Source organism: Sylvia atricapilla, chromosome Z (genome assembly GCF_009819655.1).
Source record: "Sylvia atricapilla isolate bSylAtr1 chromosome Z, bSylAtr1.pri, whole genome shotgun sequence".
In the NCBI taxonomy this organism is placed as follows: domain Eukaryota; kingdom Metazoa; phylum Chordata; class Aves; order Passeriformes; family Sylviidae; genus Sylvia; species Sylvia atricapilla.
In genome coordinates, this window is record NC_089174.1 from 83,650,653 (window position 1) to 83,665,477 (window position 14,825).

Here is a 14,825-nt window from a genome sequence, read left to right on the forward strand (position 1 = left end):
TTATGAATAGGCACAGCTTCAAAGTTAGAGGAGGTTGCCAAAGGCCTTCTCCAGTCAAATCCAGGAATCTCCAAGGGTAGAGATCCCCACAACTTCTTCAGACAAACACTGCTCCTTGCTCATCCTTGCACTGAATTTTTTTCCTTGTATACACTCAGAATTTCCCTTGCTGCAACTTACAATATGGACACTCATCCTTCTGCTGTGCATCTCTAAGAAAAGTAAGGCTCTACCTTCTCTTTAACCCCAATGGCATAGTTTTCATGTGGAACTACTGCAATTTTTAATGGGCTATATCTGACCTTCTCTATCCTCTCTAGATTCTACTCCTCTTCAACTAGATTCTCTGCTTCCTCACTTAGACTTTTGTTTTCAAAAATTTTTTTCCCTTCACATTTCTCCTCCTGCTCCTGATAAGTAAGATGATCTAGAGCTGAGCATAAGATGAGGTTATAAGAAGATTAGTGTAGTAGCAAGAGTATTCCCAGTACAGAAAACAATCAAACAATTACAAGGTTTCAGGCACACAAGCCCTCTTTCAGACCTGATGCAAATACAGTATGTTAATGCTAAACTTTCAAGCAAAGTTTTCTCTCCATTTCAAGTTCTGTATCTCTTGCGTATACGTATATATTCTTGTGTATATATACATATATGTATTCTATATTCCCGTCTCTCCCCTTTATTCCTTTTGTGATTATTTCCCACCTAAGAACTACACTATTAGGGTTCACTTTATTTCCACACAGTAATTCACATTGCTTACTCCAACACTCTGTTGCTACATAAAGTTTGACATTCTTAGTTTTGTGCAGAACTGATTTTTGGTTCTGCTTCTCTCCCCAGATTTGCTTATCATCTACAGGACTTCGCAAAATGGGCACTTTCTCTTCTGTTCTCTAATTGCTCCATTTTGTTTTGATTTAAAATTCTGAAGCAAACTGGTGTAAAAACATCCATCTTATTTTATGCGCTTGTTCTCAGTACAAAGTTCTTGCAGTACACAAGTCTTCCTTGCATTAGCTGAGGACTCTGTCACTGCAGGAGTGAAGATCCTGTGACTTTCATCACCCTGTGAACAGGAGGAAGGAGTAGAGGGAATCCTACTGTCAGCTCCATAGATAATCATCTGTTGACAGCAGAGACTCGGCCCATAGAGGTGGTTTGGAAACAATGCCCGTTATTAAAACTCAGTTAAGCCTTGCAGGAAAACCATTCTGTGCCTGGATTGTTTATGACTGCTTTTTGAAATTTCATTATTAATTGCAGTGACTTCTGTTAGACTGAATTATCTGAATCTGAGAGAAATTCCCCACAAAAATTTGAACAGCATGTACATGCACAGTGCCCAAACTGCTGTGTGCAATGCAGGAAGAAAAACAGGTTACAATACCTTATTCTCAAGATCAGCACCTGCCATTTCCTTTTCAGTGCTGAGATTGATTTCTGGTGATTCTTCAATTTCTTTTATCTCTGCATCTAACAAATAAAGCCCCAAGAAAATGCAAAAGAAACGTGTCAAAGCATATCCTGACTAGAAAAACAATAAGCATGCTTTTTTACAGCTACTCAGGATGGTGAGAAAGGGATTTTTATAGTCTGTAGTTACATAATGGATCTTAGGCTGGGGAAAAATAAATTTGCAAGCCAGGATGGCACATGTGGTAGAATCCAGTTTTCTACCTCACAAATTAGTGCTATTTTATTTATGAAAAGTTGGAGTTAACTCTAACTGTAACACTACAAGTGCTCTTGAACAATGTTTTTTACACAACTTCATTCACAATTTTGTTTTGAGAAATTACTTGTACCTTTTGCAGCTGAAATTATTGGAATATCAATCCTGGTTTTCAAAAAGGATTGACAAAAAAGAAAATGGCCTATATTGCAATACAGACTTGATGCAGAGCTGAACAACAATGACAATAAAGTGTACTTTCAATGAAGCTATACAACAATTTACACTACCTGAGCATTTGCCCAAAGACAACTTTTCTTACCTTATTTTCTATTGATTCTGTCCTACACCACTGAGGCTTTCTCAAAAAAACAATTCGGTATCAATTATTTTAGCACTCTAAAGATGTAAAAGCATCATATTCTACTCACCACTTGGAACAGATTCCGGCATTTCATTGACATTGAATCTAAACTTCACACTTAATTCCTCAGTATTTTCCTCTGGTGATCTGTCTGTTTCACTCACTTGTGATGATGTTACAGCAGCATGGAGACTTTCAACTGAAGAGGAAAACATGCAGAATTACAGAGGCCCCTTAAATAGTTCCTTAGTGCATGAATCAATGACCTGGAATTGACTGACCATGGAATAATCTAGCTTGTAAGGCACTTTCAGAGGTCACCTAGTCCTACACTTCACTCAAACCTGATCTATCTCAATTGTGTTGCTCTGAGCTTTGCACACACAAGCCTTTAACGCCTCCAAAGATGGAAACTTCAAAGTCTCCCAGAGCAATCCCTCCACTTTTCTAACATTCTCATGGCATTTAATTTTTCATTTCAGTTAATTGGAATTGCCTGTCTTTCCCCACTGGACTATTGTCTCTTGTCCATTTCTGTTTATATTGTCGTGTGCCTCTACAGAAAATCTGGTTTCTTTACATCCTCCCATTAAGCTTCTGTGCACAGTTATGAGATCCCACCAAGACAGCTACCTCAGCTGCTCCTCAGACATCGTGTCCTCCAGCCCTCCAGTCATCCTGGTGCCTTTCCCTGGATTTGCTCTACTTTGTCAGTGTCTCTTGCCCAGGAGGATGCATGGTATTTGTCATGACAGACCAGATAGGGCTCACCAGGGTTAAATAGAGGAAGAATCATCTCCCTCAACTTACTGGCAGCTCTCCTCCTACTGCAGCAGCCCAGGAAGCAGTTGTCCATCTTTGCCACAAGGGCAAGGGCTGACTCATGGTCAACCTGCAGTCACACAGGACTCCCAAGTCCACTTCCTCAAAGGTATTTTCTGCCTATTCAGTGTGTAGCCTGTACCAACACACAGGATTACATACCCTGAGATGCAGGACTTAGTATTTGTTTTTGTCAAATGCCCAGGTTCCTCTTAGCCCATTTTCCCAATCTGTAGAGGTCTCTCCAGCTCACCGAATGCTCCACCTTACTCCATGACAGTCATGAGCTTGCTAAGAGTGTGCTCAATCCTGAGGTTCACTGCATTAATGAATATGCTGAACACTAATGGTCTCAGGATACACCCCTAAGAGAATCCCCAAGTAACAAATGAACATCAACTGAACAACCCCTTCAGCTCAGCAGTCCAGCCTGTTGTCCACTCAGTTAAGCAGTTTACATCAGTTCAGACGTAAGGACACCACAGCCAGTGAAAACTGTGTTGAAAGTCTGGGAGATGTCAAGGTAACCAACACGGTACTCCTCTCCCACCATAAAACCAGTCAGGTTAGTCAGACACAACTTGCCCTAATTAATCTCTGACAGCTGTTCCAAATCATCTTCCTGTCTTTCAGGTTCCTGGAAATGCCTTCCAGGAAGATTATCTCAGAGATGCTGGTGAGACTGACTGGTTTTTAGTTCTCTCTATATTCTCTCTTGGAGTGTGAGGTTTGCTTTCTTCAAATAATCAGGAACCTCTCCTGATCACTGTGACTTTCAAAGCTGAAAGAAAACAGCCTCACAGTGACACTGGCCAGCTTGCTGAGCAGTCTTGGATTTATCCCATCTCATCTCATGGATTTGTGTATATCTAATTTGCTTAAGCACTCTGTAATTCCGTCCTTCTCTGCTGTTAGCAACACTTTATTCCCATAGAGTCTGCTATTAGCTCAGGGATTTAGTATTTCCATCCTGGAAAATAATCCCCACAAATTGTCTACAATGTAAACAACTGTAATCTCCCATGGAGTGTTGTAGTGTCTTGAAATCAAAGACATCATAATCAACAACAGCATGAGAGAAAGTGAAAAAAAAGAAGTGGACAGAAGAAGGTGTGTAATAAGTATAAGCTGCCATTTAAAGTATTTTCTGTTTCATCACTGACTAACAGTACCCTACCACAGGTTTAATCAATTTTATCAATAAAATGCTCTTTGACTTTATAATAATGACGGAAGACCAAGCTCCACTGCTTTATAGGTTCAAATGTTGTTAGTAGCACACAGTTCTCAGTTTAGGTGATACTAAAATTAGGAATCAATTTACCAAGGGCTCTTTTCCACTGAGTTTAGGAGAAGTGTAGTTGAAGTTCGAACTAGGCAAAGTAACTACAAATACCGTCCCCTTCCTTCAGAGGACAGCAGTGCAGATGGTGCAGTGTCTTAGGTTGCAATGCAAGATGTAGCCAAAAGTATGTATTCTGTTACCATCTGTTGAAACCAGCTGGGATGGAGTTTTTTTGTTCTCTGACCCATTCCTCATAACTCTGGGGGAGATGGGGTGGGTGCCTTCTGTTATTGGGCAGCTGTTAAAACCAGGTGGGGCAATGTTTCTTTATCTCTTCCAGCACCCATCCTCCCTCCAGGGGATATCTGCTGTTAATGGGCCATCGAGGCTCACTGCAGGGCTGATACAATTACATCATCCCATTGGGATAGGCTCCACCCAGGGGGAGGAGCCAAGCATTCCTACCTGGATAAAACCTGAGATTCAGAACACCAGAGCAGCCTGTGTGCACTGGATTCCCAGAGGGAGACCAGACCCATCTCATCACCACTGGACCCTTCTACAGGATCATCTCTGCTCCAGCAGAACCACGTCTGTCACTCCAAGAGAACTTAAATGGACTGCTCCCAATACCCTGACCAACAGGGTGTCAGGTTGCATTCTGACTCTGTCAGTGGTTGCCTTTTTTTGGTTTGTTTGCTTTTTTTTTTTACTATTGCATTTTTTATTTTTAATATTCCTAGTAAAAAACTGTTTTTCCTATTCCCATATCTTTGTCTGAAAGCCCCTTAATTTCAAAATTATAATAATTTGGAGGGAGCGGGTTTACATTCTCCATTCAAAGGGAAGCTCCAGCTTTCCCTGGCACACACCTGTCTTTCCAAACCAAGACATGCAGCCACTACCAACTCCCTGTTAAGATAGCAGGCAGAAAAAACAGGACTCCTACAGCAATTCTGGCAAGTGTTTCTTGATAGAAATTTGATTTGCTCTGTGTGTGACCATACAGGATTATGATATGACGTCAAAATCAGCCAAGATAGGTGAAGGTTGGGGACCAGGTGCAATATCATACTGCAACCCCTGCTATGCTTCACAGAGCTGTACTGTAAGGACATCTAACAACCTAACACCCTGCCCCTACCTGCTTATATTTGATGATATGCCCTAAACATATCCATTATCCTACAGTGTGGGAGGTACCACCTCCTGTATCTGACAAAAATAAATGTGACAGATTTTTCTTTAGATGCTCTTTGGCAATTTTTGACACTTCTTGAGACTTGACAGAACTGCAGCACAAGGCAACATGGCTGCACTTGGCTACCTTAAAATACCTGCCCACGTGAAGAGCCACGAATCTCATGCAGTCCTCCCATACAAACTCACCTTCTCTGAGTGCTGCTGCCAGCAGTGGAGCAGCCTGTGGAGTTTCTCCAGAATCAGGTTTGATAAGTAGGTGAGGTTCTACATGGACATCAACAAACCCACACAGATCTCCCAGTTCTCCTTGGATACGCAGCTTTTCTTCCAAGTAACTGCAGATTTGCTGGTCCTGGTTACTCAGTGACTCTGCCAACCAAAATTGAACAGTGTAAATTTGAAAATTGTATCATTTTTTATCCTGCAGGGAAAGCATGATCCCCCATTCACTTTTCTAATATCTATGCCATGCAGAAAGTGCTAATTGAAGTTAATAAATTAGCTACTTTTTTTTTTTTTTAAATAAATTAGGCTACTTCTTTTAAGTAGCCAGGACCCAAATTCATCCAACTTCATCCCATAGTCTGTCCAAATGAAAGCTAACACAGACCCTGGCAGAGTCTAGGCAAAGCCCTACCCTGGTGAGGTGGCTTTGACTGCCCTCTCTGGCCCTCATTACTCCTGCTGCACTCACAACAACATGTCAGTTCTACCCCCTGGAAAAGCACTTGGCTCATGTGTGCTAATAATTCAGGGCTTCAACATCAAAGAACACTTACTTTCAGCAGAGGATGCCCTTCCCTGTGGCTCTGAACTGGACAGACACTGCTGCAATTTCTCTCCTCATAGCAGTATAAAGGTGTGGGAGATAGTGTAGGGGCATCAAGAAGTAGAATTTATCCTTAATAGCTGTATTTGCAGATAAAAATAATAACTGCAAGGGACAAAGTGCCATAAACAAGCACAAAGCCACACGACTTTCAAAAGTCAAGGTAATTTCACAAACTCAGGTGTTTCAAGACTCAAACCTGGTCCTTATGCTAATCTGTGAAATTCAGTGTTTGTTTTGAACACATCCATTTTTACTTCTCTTTTTTAGTTATAGTAATGTAGCAAAAACATTGAAGTGTTTGGAGAAAACATGCTTCTCTTTCGCTACACTCACATTACACCATCAGATCACCCCATCTGTCTCTGCTGTGACTCTGCCTGATGAGCCACCTTGAGTGCACCAGGCAGTTTGGGTGCATGACTAATTCATCCTGAATTCTGAGGATGCCAGAGCTCTCAGAGTGACAGGAAAAAATACCACACCTTGATATTTCTGAATTCTGTATGCCTTGGCCTCAGCAATACGTCTGTCCTCATCAGATTCACTCATTTTTACCTCTTCTTCCTCTGGGCAACTTCAAAGATAAAAGACAAAGGTGGATAAAGAAAATGGCACATAGTCTATTCATCTACAACACAATGTTATGTTCATAGCAAACAGAACACAACACCAACATCTTTTGCAACAATCCAGAAGCATTTGTCTGCCTCTTTAAGAAGCAGTAAGCAGACATCAAGCAGGGTGAAGACTCCTTTTTACTATGGCAAGGCTTCACTGCACATCAAGAGAGGGGCTGGGGCACACACACAGGTCTGCTGTCCCAAGCATAAGCTTGGGCCCTATCAGAAGCAATATTTCCCCACCATTCTTAATTAGTTGATTCCATGATTTGTAATTTCCTCAAAATGGTTGTATGGACGCCTGCAGGGCTCTGGAAGACAGCCAGTGCCAAAGGCAAAGGTGAGGGAAGATTGGTAAGGATGTCTAATGAGGAACAGAAAGGGTCTGCTGATTCAGTCTGGGAAACCAGGAGGAATATGGGAAGTGTGGCAGGAGTGATGAAGAGGTTTTGGCACCTTGAGCTCAGAGGAAAACCCAAACTCACAGATGGACCCAGTGCAATGCAGAACAAAGAACATGCTGCCATGAATATCCAACCAACCTCTCATCTGTGTTGGACTACCAGCATGAAAACCAAACCCCTTTTTCCCTACCTTTCCACTGCCTCTTGGATGTGCCTCATCCAGCTGTTACGTTCTTCTTTGGAGCTGGTATGAATCTCATACATCTCAGGCCCTGCAGATGAAGCACTGATCAGGAACATCCCCCTTTCTTCGTTGGCTACTTCTCTTACTATGAGCTTCTGAAGAGAGATAACTGAAGGCTTCTGATCCTGGAGGAAACAGTCAAAGCACACACATAATAAATTACCTGCTTATAAAACACCACACTCTAGGAAGACCATGATTTTTCAATTCATTGGACTAAGACTACTCCTAGTATAGTCAGACTACTGAGAGTTTTGAGTCACCAGACATCCTTTTAAACTATTCTTTAAAATATATTACATTTTTAACGAGCAAATTAAGCACTAGGTATGTGCTAAGAAGAAAATCTCAGAGGCTCAATGATACTGAGATACAGTATTCATATAATGTTTATATTTCTATAGTTTGGAAACTTCTTTCTATGACTTTATATCTTTTATATGTGTTTACTACTATATTTTCAGTAACAATTGTTCTTCTGTTTGTTTTATGGAACAAAAAATTAAAATTTATATTAAACAACTGAAAGAGCCTGCATTACTTCCCACCTTCACAGTCATGTAAGGTACAACATTAAAGACACAATTCTGTTATTTTCATCCTTCTCCATAAAAATTATTTATTTTGAAAACAAACCTTATTTGCTAAATGCTGACATATCACAGTTCTCAACACAATACCAGGATTTTAGAAAAAAAAAGTTATGTGGGAATGAGCTGGGTAAGGACCTAATTTTTTTGAGAAATATACAAATAAATGTGCAATGTGCCTGTTCAAATATCTGATAATATACTCACAACAGCTGCAAAGATGTATTTTTGATCCTTTTCTTGTAAGAACAGTAGTACATCAGTTAGGAGCAGAGCTAAGATGTCTTAAAATGAGAAAAGGAAAATAACGTCTTTTAATTAAAATCAGTGCAACGAGTGTTATTATAATTCTTACTTTATAAAGGGAGAAGCCCCAGTGAAGACATATCTTGTAGAATCCTACAGTAAACTAAACAGGAAATATCTGAATTAGCCCATGGTCTGCATGAAGCACTTGCTTTCTATCTCTCAGGAAAGTGCACCATGCTAGAGCACAGGCCCAGGGAAAGAAAAAATCCTTGCACCAGTGGCAGTACAGCTTCCCTAAGCTATTCTCCTGGCAAAGACTATTTCACATAAACTTGCTTTGTCTGTGCTGGTACATACACTCACAGCACAACATTACACTGGTAAAAGCATTTCTAGAATAATGACCAACAGACAGCTTTAGAGTTTCTTATAGAGTTGTACAGCAAACACCAGTAGACTCCCAAAAAACTCCAACCCCATATACATTATTAACACCAAAAGTCAAAATCTGAGCTTGCATGTAAAAATTGTGCTCCAGCCAAATGTGGCTTCAGAATTTCTTTTCTACTACGGACGTCTCATTACCACTGAATTGTTAATGAGCTATTTTCAATGGCAAATACTGTGAACAATAAAAATTTAGAAGTCAAAACACTATATTATGAAATGAAATTGAAAAACGAAAACTGGAAGGTGGGGGCTGGAGGAAGAAATGCAGATGGCATTTTATGTGAACTTTTTTCCAACACAGATTACTCACAAACCATGGCAGCTTCTGGAACTGATCATCCAGAAATTAGTGGGACATTTGCAAAACCATTACCTCAGACTCTCATTTGCAATATAGCACTACAAAGTATTTTCATTCTTTAACCAGTCTTTGAATGTTATTTGAAATAGAGAGTTAAAGGACTTTACTGCTCAGATAAAATACCTTTGAACCGACCAGTCGCTGTCTTCCAATACACTAAACCTTCATGAAGAAGTATCCTCTCTTTCTTCATCAAGTCTTGCTTCCTAAAAACATGGCCATTCTTCATCTTTGTATATGTTTTGTTTTCAGTTCTACAGAGAATTTCCAACAGCTTTTGCTTTTTCTCATACTCATTCACTTTCAAATCTACTGCTGTTATTACATCCTTAATTAGACGAAGGGCTTTGCACAGGTCTTTATGTTCTTCTGTTCCTTCTGTATGGAATAAAAAATAAACAGCACGACACCAGTCAGCATGTTCAAGAGAAGATATAATTCCTTACTTTCTGGAAACAATCAGCATGATGCAAAGCTTGAATTGATACATTTGTTAATTTAAGTTGAACCTTGCTAGAATTTTTAAAGGTATATACACCTTTGTTTGACTCAGCTATTAAAAAATGATCTGTTTTATTCATTAGCCAAAACAACATGTTGGATAGTTTCTGACATATTTATGAGGTACAAGCACTTAAGAAAAAATTAGCAGCTAAGTAAATCATAGAGTGTATTGTTTTCTGGCTAAGCGAAAGAGCCCATGAAACAGGACTGCAAGTACAAAGGATTTGCATCGTATATGCAACTTCCTACAATACTCATTTACTGCTCTTTTGTGAGGCAATATCTGTAAGTTAATAGTAATTGTAAAATGTTCTGCTAAGTTCCAGAGGGCAGTCAAGCTTTGCCTGAAAAAACAGAGACTAATTTATAAAACGTTTGCCTAAACCTACTTAGAAAAGACTCCTCCAGAACTGATTTCAAAGGTACAGATGTGTATCTGAGCTAGCTTTAGTCAAGGTCTTTTCCTAAAACAAGTATTCTCTCTTGGACTTCTATGGCCTACCTGGCTGGAATACCAGAAATCTTCACAATCCAGCTTTGACAAGGCCAGATAGCCCTATTCAGGTGACATTTGTCTGAGCAGTAGGTATTTATGTCATTCTGCTTGTATCTCAACAGAGCAGTGAATTTAATCTTCTGTGATACTTCAGCTGTGCAAACTCCTTACGTTAGAAATGTGCTAGGATTTCAGACATGAAGCAACACTTCAGCTTTTACTCACCTTTTGAGCATTGCAATATCCTTTCAACCAGAACAGGGTATTTGGTGATCCGCTGGGTGACAAGCAAAATGCACTCAGGGATTCCTCGGCGTCGTGCCAGCAGGTTGCTATTCCTCAGCTGCACAGACACAAATATATACCTTAAGCAGTAAATTGCATATTAAACCACCAATTGACTAATAGGAAATATGATCTAAAAGCATTAGAATAAGTTAAAACAAATGCTAGGTAATCTGAACCATCCCCAAAGAACATTGCTGTGCTGAGGGATGAGGCGTACTGTAACAGGAACACGTATGCAATACACACTGGATGCCAAAGCATTCTAAAATTTGAAAGAAAACTGTGATTTATCAGCTCACTAGTTGAGGAGGAAAAACTTCTGCCATTTTTATTAGCCATTAAAAGTGAGTTACTGAATATAATTTCCAACCCTAAATCTAAGTAATAACCTATGTACCTTTTTTCCTGAGAGTTTTGTCAATAGTGCTTATGATTCCACATTAACTTACTTTAATAAAATTCTGGAACTTCTTGTTTTGTTGCAGTTCTTTGAAGAGATTAACAGCTTCTTTCTGATGGCTGCAAAACTCTCCATATATTTTCTCCATTTTAGTTGCATTTTCCTCTGAAAACTGAGGAAATGAAAAAGTGAATTGTGCTCAACATTCTGCCGACAGGAAAGTGCATACCTTTAACTATTGAATTTTGTATGAACAGGGAACTTTTACATTACTATTTTATCAAATCCTCTGAATTTCACTAACAAGCCCTGCCACTACAGAATGAAAATAGGCTAGCTGTTTTTAGGAGCAAGAAGAGGAACACAGGCTGGAGAGAGCACAAGCAACTTCCACTGTAGTCTTGTCAGTAACAGCTAGAACATCACAATAGCATTTCCTTCACCTCTTTTCAAACACAACCCTCTGAGGTTCATTTACTTTTGTCTTATCTCCATGTTGCTTCTAGACAAGGTAACAGCTCAGCTCTTTATTTCAGTGGAGTGAAAACAGACTGACCAAAGGTGAAAAGCTACATCTCCCTTCCATAAGGAGCTGAGGTGTGAATGCCAAGTCATCAGTTAGCTATTCTTTGGTCACAGGAAACACCTTGCAACCATCCCTTCCCTAGTGAGCAGCATCCTGGGATATAATAGGCCAAATCAGTACAAGAAATTAATGGTTTCTTTTCCATCATTGGTTCTTCACATCTCTGCTCCACTGATAAAAAAGTGCTTCCATTTTTTTTCTATTGCTTCCATTTTTTGCAGTCCATAGTATGACAGCAGCCTTCCACTGCAAGTATGACCAAGTTCATCACTTTCCTTGTCACTCATACCACATACAGAGAAGTCCACCCCAAGTTCATCACAGTTACCTGACAATAATCATATTTTTTCGCTTTGCTGAGTATCGGGGAGGACAGGTTTTGAATCTTTTTGAGGCAACTATAACTGTCTTCTTGCCCACAGAACTTTTGGAGTAAAAAAAAAAAAAAGTTTAAATTTGGAAGGATTAGCAGAACTGATGCTTCTACCTGCTGCACCAGGATATCTCCAATTCTGTTGATGACAAAATTACGCTCACTCCCTGCCTCACACGATTCCTGCCGTCTCTCTTTCATTCTGCAGAAGAATTGCCTGTGCATCTCCAGTAGTTGGTCTAAGCAAGGAAATATTCTGTCCACTATGCTGTGGTCAAGCTGCAGTTCTTCCCTCATCCCTTTCCTGAATATTTCAGACATAATGAATAGGGTATGGATGTGATGTACTTCTGTTTGCATAAGCTCTGTAATACAAAAGAAAAAAGCATACTGTAGTAATCACCTGCATATTTTGCAGACCCTGTAAAACAGACTTTAGTCTATCAAATACACAGTCATAATTCGTTTTTCTGTGTGAGCCTCAAACCTAATAGATTATGTCAATAGGAAGACTTAATTTATCTGGCTCTGACACAATTCTCTCTATCCCACTGAACAAGCTGTGGTTGTAATTGCTTGAGCTGGGGATCAGATGAGGCCCCTTCCAATTTCAACCATTCTGTGAACAGGCTAGGCATGTCTCTGGTAGCCACTGCTATCCATTTCCTTAGTTCTAGGAAATTCTATTCTATTAGTTCTATTGTAATTTGTGATAAAAATGTTCTGTGATCCTTCTTGTTGTTTTGAATTGAAGCGTTGTTTCTTCTGGACATAAAGGAGGTTCCCTCCCTGTTTGATACATCAAACTGTGTTTGAACCTACACACAGCTTTGAAATACTGACCAAATATGACATCCTGCCTCTTGATGACATCCTTTTCTTGCTTGCTGCAGAACATCGGATCCACGACAAGGCTCCAGGACTCTGCTGCAAACTCTTCTGCATCTGTGCAGAGACCAGTCCACTGAGACAAATCCACATCATCTATGACAAAATTTATATTTCTTTAACATCGCACACATAAACAGTAAGGGAAGTCCCTTGGCACATGCAGATCTACTCATATAGTAAGGGGAATAGATTAAGTAAGTTTTTTCCTCAGATTAAATCCTTTTTATAACTCTTTGCTTGAAGAAACTTTTTAAAATTTAAAAATAAAATCCAGCATTTCCAATAACAGATGTCCAGTGAGTGGTATGTGCACCATCCTATGTGAATGAAAGCCCTTCAGCTTTCAAATTCAGTCTCACATCTGGCTACAAAAAACATATTTCTATTTGGTTCATAAGGCTGTGTAGCTACTGTAAGAACACAGCTCACCAAGTAGGAGTTAAGAATTTCGGCTAGTGAGGAAATGTACATGTGTTGCAGGTTTACAGTTTGCAATGAACACTGCCAACAGTCAGCTGGATAAATGCAAAAGAAAAATGTATTACTGTTCTGTTTCTAAAAGGATACCAAGTACATGTATCCCTGTTACTTTAAAATGTTAATGACATACTAAAATATTCTAAAAGTTATAAAATAGTTCATTATAAGTAAGAAAGGAAAAGTTCTCTTTTAAGACTAATGTGTCTGATTTCATAATTTTAATGAAGGATGCAACCATAATTACCAAAAACAAGTGCTCTCATTTGAGAAGATGAAGTATCTTTTTAAATTAGCTAAGGAGTTTTTCGGGTTTTCACTTTCCAATAGCAGCTATAAGATGGAACATGTGCGCAATATTCTCACCCTCCATCATAAAAGCATCCATTGAAGAAAAGGTCCCTAATGTTTGCAACATCTCTTCAGATTGTGACTTCTGCCTCCAGGTGTTAGTCTCAGAGTCTGGTTCAGAAAATTGTGTAGTTCTTCTGCAGCAGAAATAAAAAAAATACCACATTTGTTTCATGGTTTAAATTTTCCTAGAAACGCTGAAGGGTGTATTTAGCATAGTCCATTGGCAATGCCCCTCTACCTTTCCAAACTGGCAGTGGGGACACTTTTGGACAAGAGGAAGGGCTGTTGTGAGGCTTCCCTCTTTCCAGGATACAGTCCAACAGGCACAGAGAAAGAAGAATGCGCTGTGGATAGCACCATCTGTGAAATGTCTCCAGGCAGAGAATCTGTGAGGCAAAGCACAACACAACATTTTGACGAACAGTGAGTTTGTCATTGTTTGACAGAGTATGTCAGCAACAGCACAGTTATGATGAGAAATTGTATCTGGTGCTCTTTTTAACCTACACCAGGCATCAAGAGTGTCCACTTGCCAAGGTACACGACCACAATGCTCTCCCACAGAATATAAAAATAATTATCATTTGTAAAAAAGATATTATCAAATCATGCATGTTCTATAGGTGTGCAAATACTTGTGCACCATGATAAATGACATAGACAGAAATGATTACTTTTTGGTTTTGTTTTCACTGAAAATATGGTAAATTCACACTCATTTTAGTAGATGATGACTTAATTCAACAGTGATCTCTAAAAAAATTCCATTCATATCAGATACACACATCCTTTCTTACAGATACTGAAACAAAAATTAAAAACAGAGAAATGACATGGGAAAAAGTTCATGCTGTCAGGGCCATGATTTTTAATCAAGGCCTACCTTAGAAATGCTAGGTTTATACCTAACTTACTTGTTACACCAACTTGGAGCTTCTTTTTATTATGGTATTTCTCCTGAGATTTCTGAAAAAAAGAATTTTTTGAAATCACACAGCTGATAATATACTTCACAATCAAGTCAGTAACTCATTCACATATACCATCACACAAAGGGCTACAAGAAGGTGGTCCAAATGTATAGTTCTAATTCCTTCCAATAACTAATTTTATTAATTACTGATAGATAATAATATTCAAAGTAGAACACTATTTGTACTACAATACAAAGATATTTATTCTAAGCAGACTGAGTTACAACATTCTACTTTCTCTATATGACTATTGCCTGCAAAGGCTGCAAGAAAATTGCACATTTGGGGCTTTATACTCAAATAAGATTAAAGCATTTGTGGTAGTACACTATACAAAATGTGGGCACCAGAGGCAGAACCTCTTCCCCTTCCAAAGTGGA

General features: G+C 39.3%; 1 protein-coding gene and 1 long non-coding RNA gene across 2 annotated transcripts in view; one reads left to right on the forward strand and one right to left on the reverse strand.

Moving 5' to 3' along the window:
• Positions 1 to 14,825, forward strand: part of LOC136374035 (uncharacterized) — a 301,364-nt gene that overhangs the window by 272,172 nt on the left and 14,367 nt on the right. The window lies entirely within an intron of this gene.
• Positions 1 to 14,825, reverse strand: part of ARHGEF28 (Rho guanine nucleotide exchange factor 28) — a 62,429-nt gene that overhangs the window by 25,977 nt on the left and 21,627 nt on the right. The window contains exons 10-23 of the mRNA XM_066339167.1: positions 14,386 to 14,437; positions 13,710 to 13,857; positions 13,484 to 13,605; positions 12,593 to 12,733; positions 11,864 to 12,114; positions 10,840 to 10,962; positions 10,328 to 10,445; positions 9,226 to 9,480; positions 8,250 to 8,326; positions 7,399 to 7,577; positions 6,667 to 6,758; positions 5,539 to 5,721; positions 2,110 to 2,241; positions 1,394 to 1,479 (exon numbers count right to left, since the gene is read on the reverse strand). Coding sequence (XP_066195264.1) covers positions 1,394 to 1,479; positions 2,110 to 2,241; positions 5,539 to 5,721; positions 6,667 to 6,758; positions 7,399 to 7,577; positions 8,250 to 8,326; positions 9,226 to 9,480; positions 10,328 to 10,445; positions 10,840 to 10,962; positions 11,864 to 12,114; positions 12,593 to 12,733; positions 13,484 to 13,605; positions 13,710 to 13,857; positions 14,386 to 14,437 — 1,959 coding nt within the window. The remainder of the gene's footprint in view (positions 1 to 1,393; positions 1,480 to 2,109; positions 2,242 to 5,538; positions 5,722 to 6,666; positions 6,759 to 7,398; positions 7,578 to 8,249; positions 8,327 to 9,225; positions 9,481 to 10,327; positions 10,446 to 10,839; positions 10,963 to 11,863; positions 12,115 to 12,592; positions 12,734 to 13,483; positions 13,606 to 13,709; positions 13,858 to 14,385; positions 14,438 to 14,825) is intronic.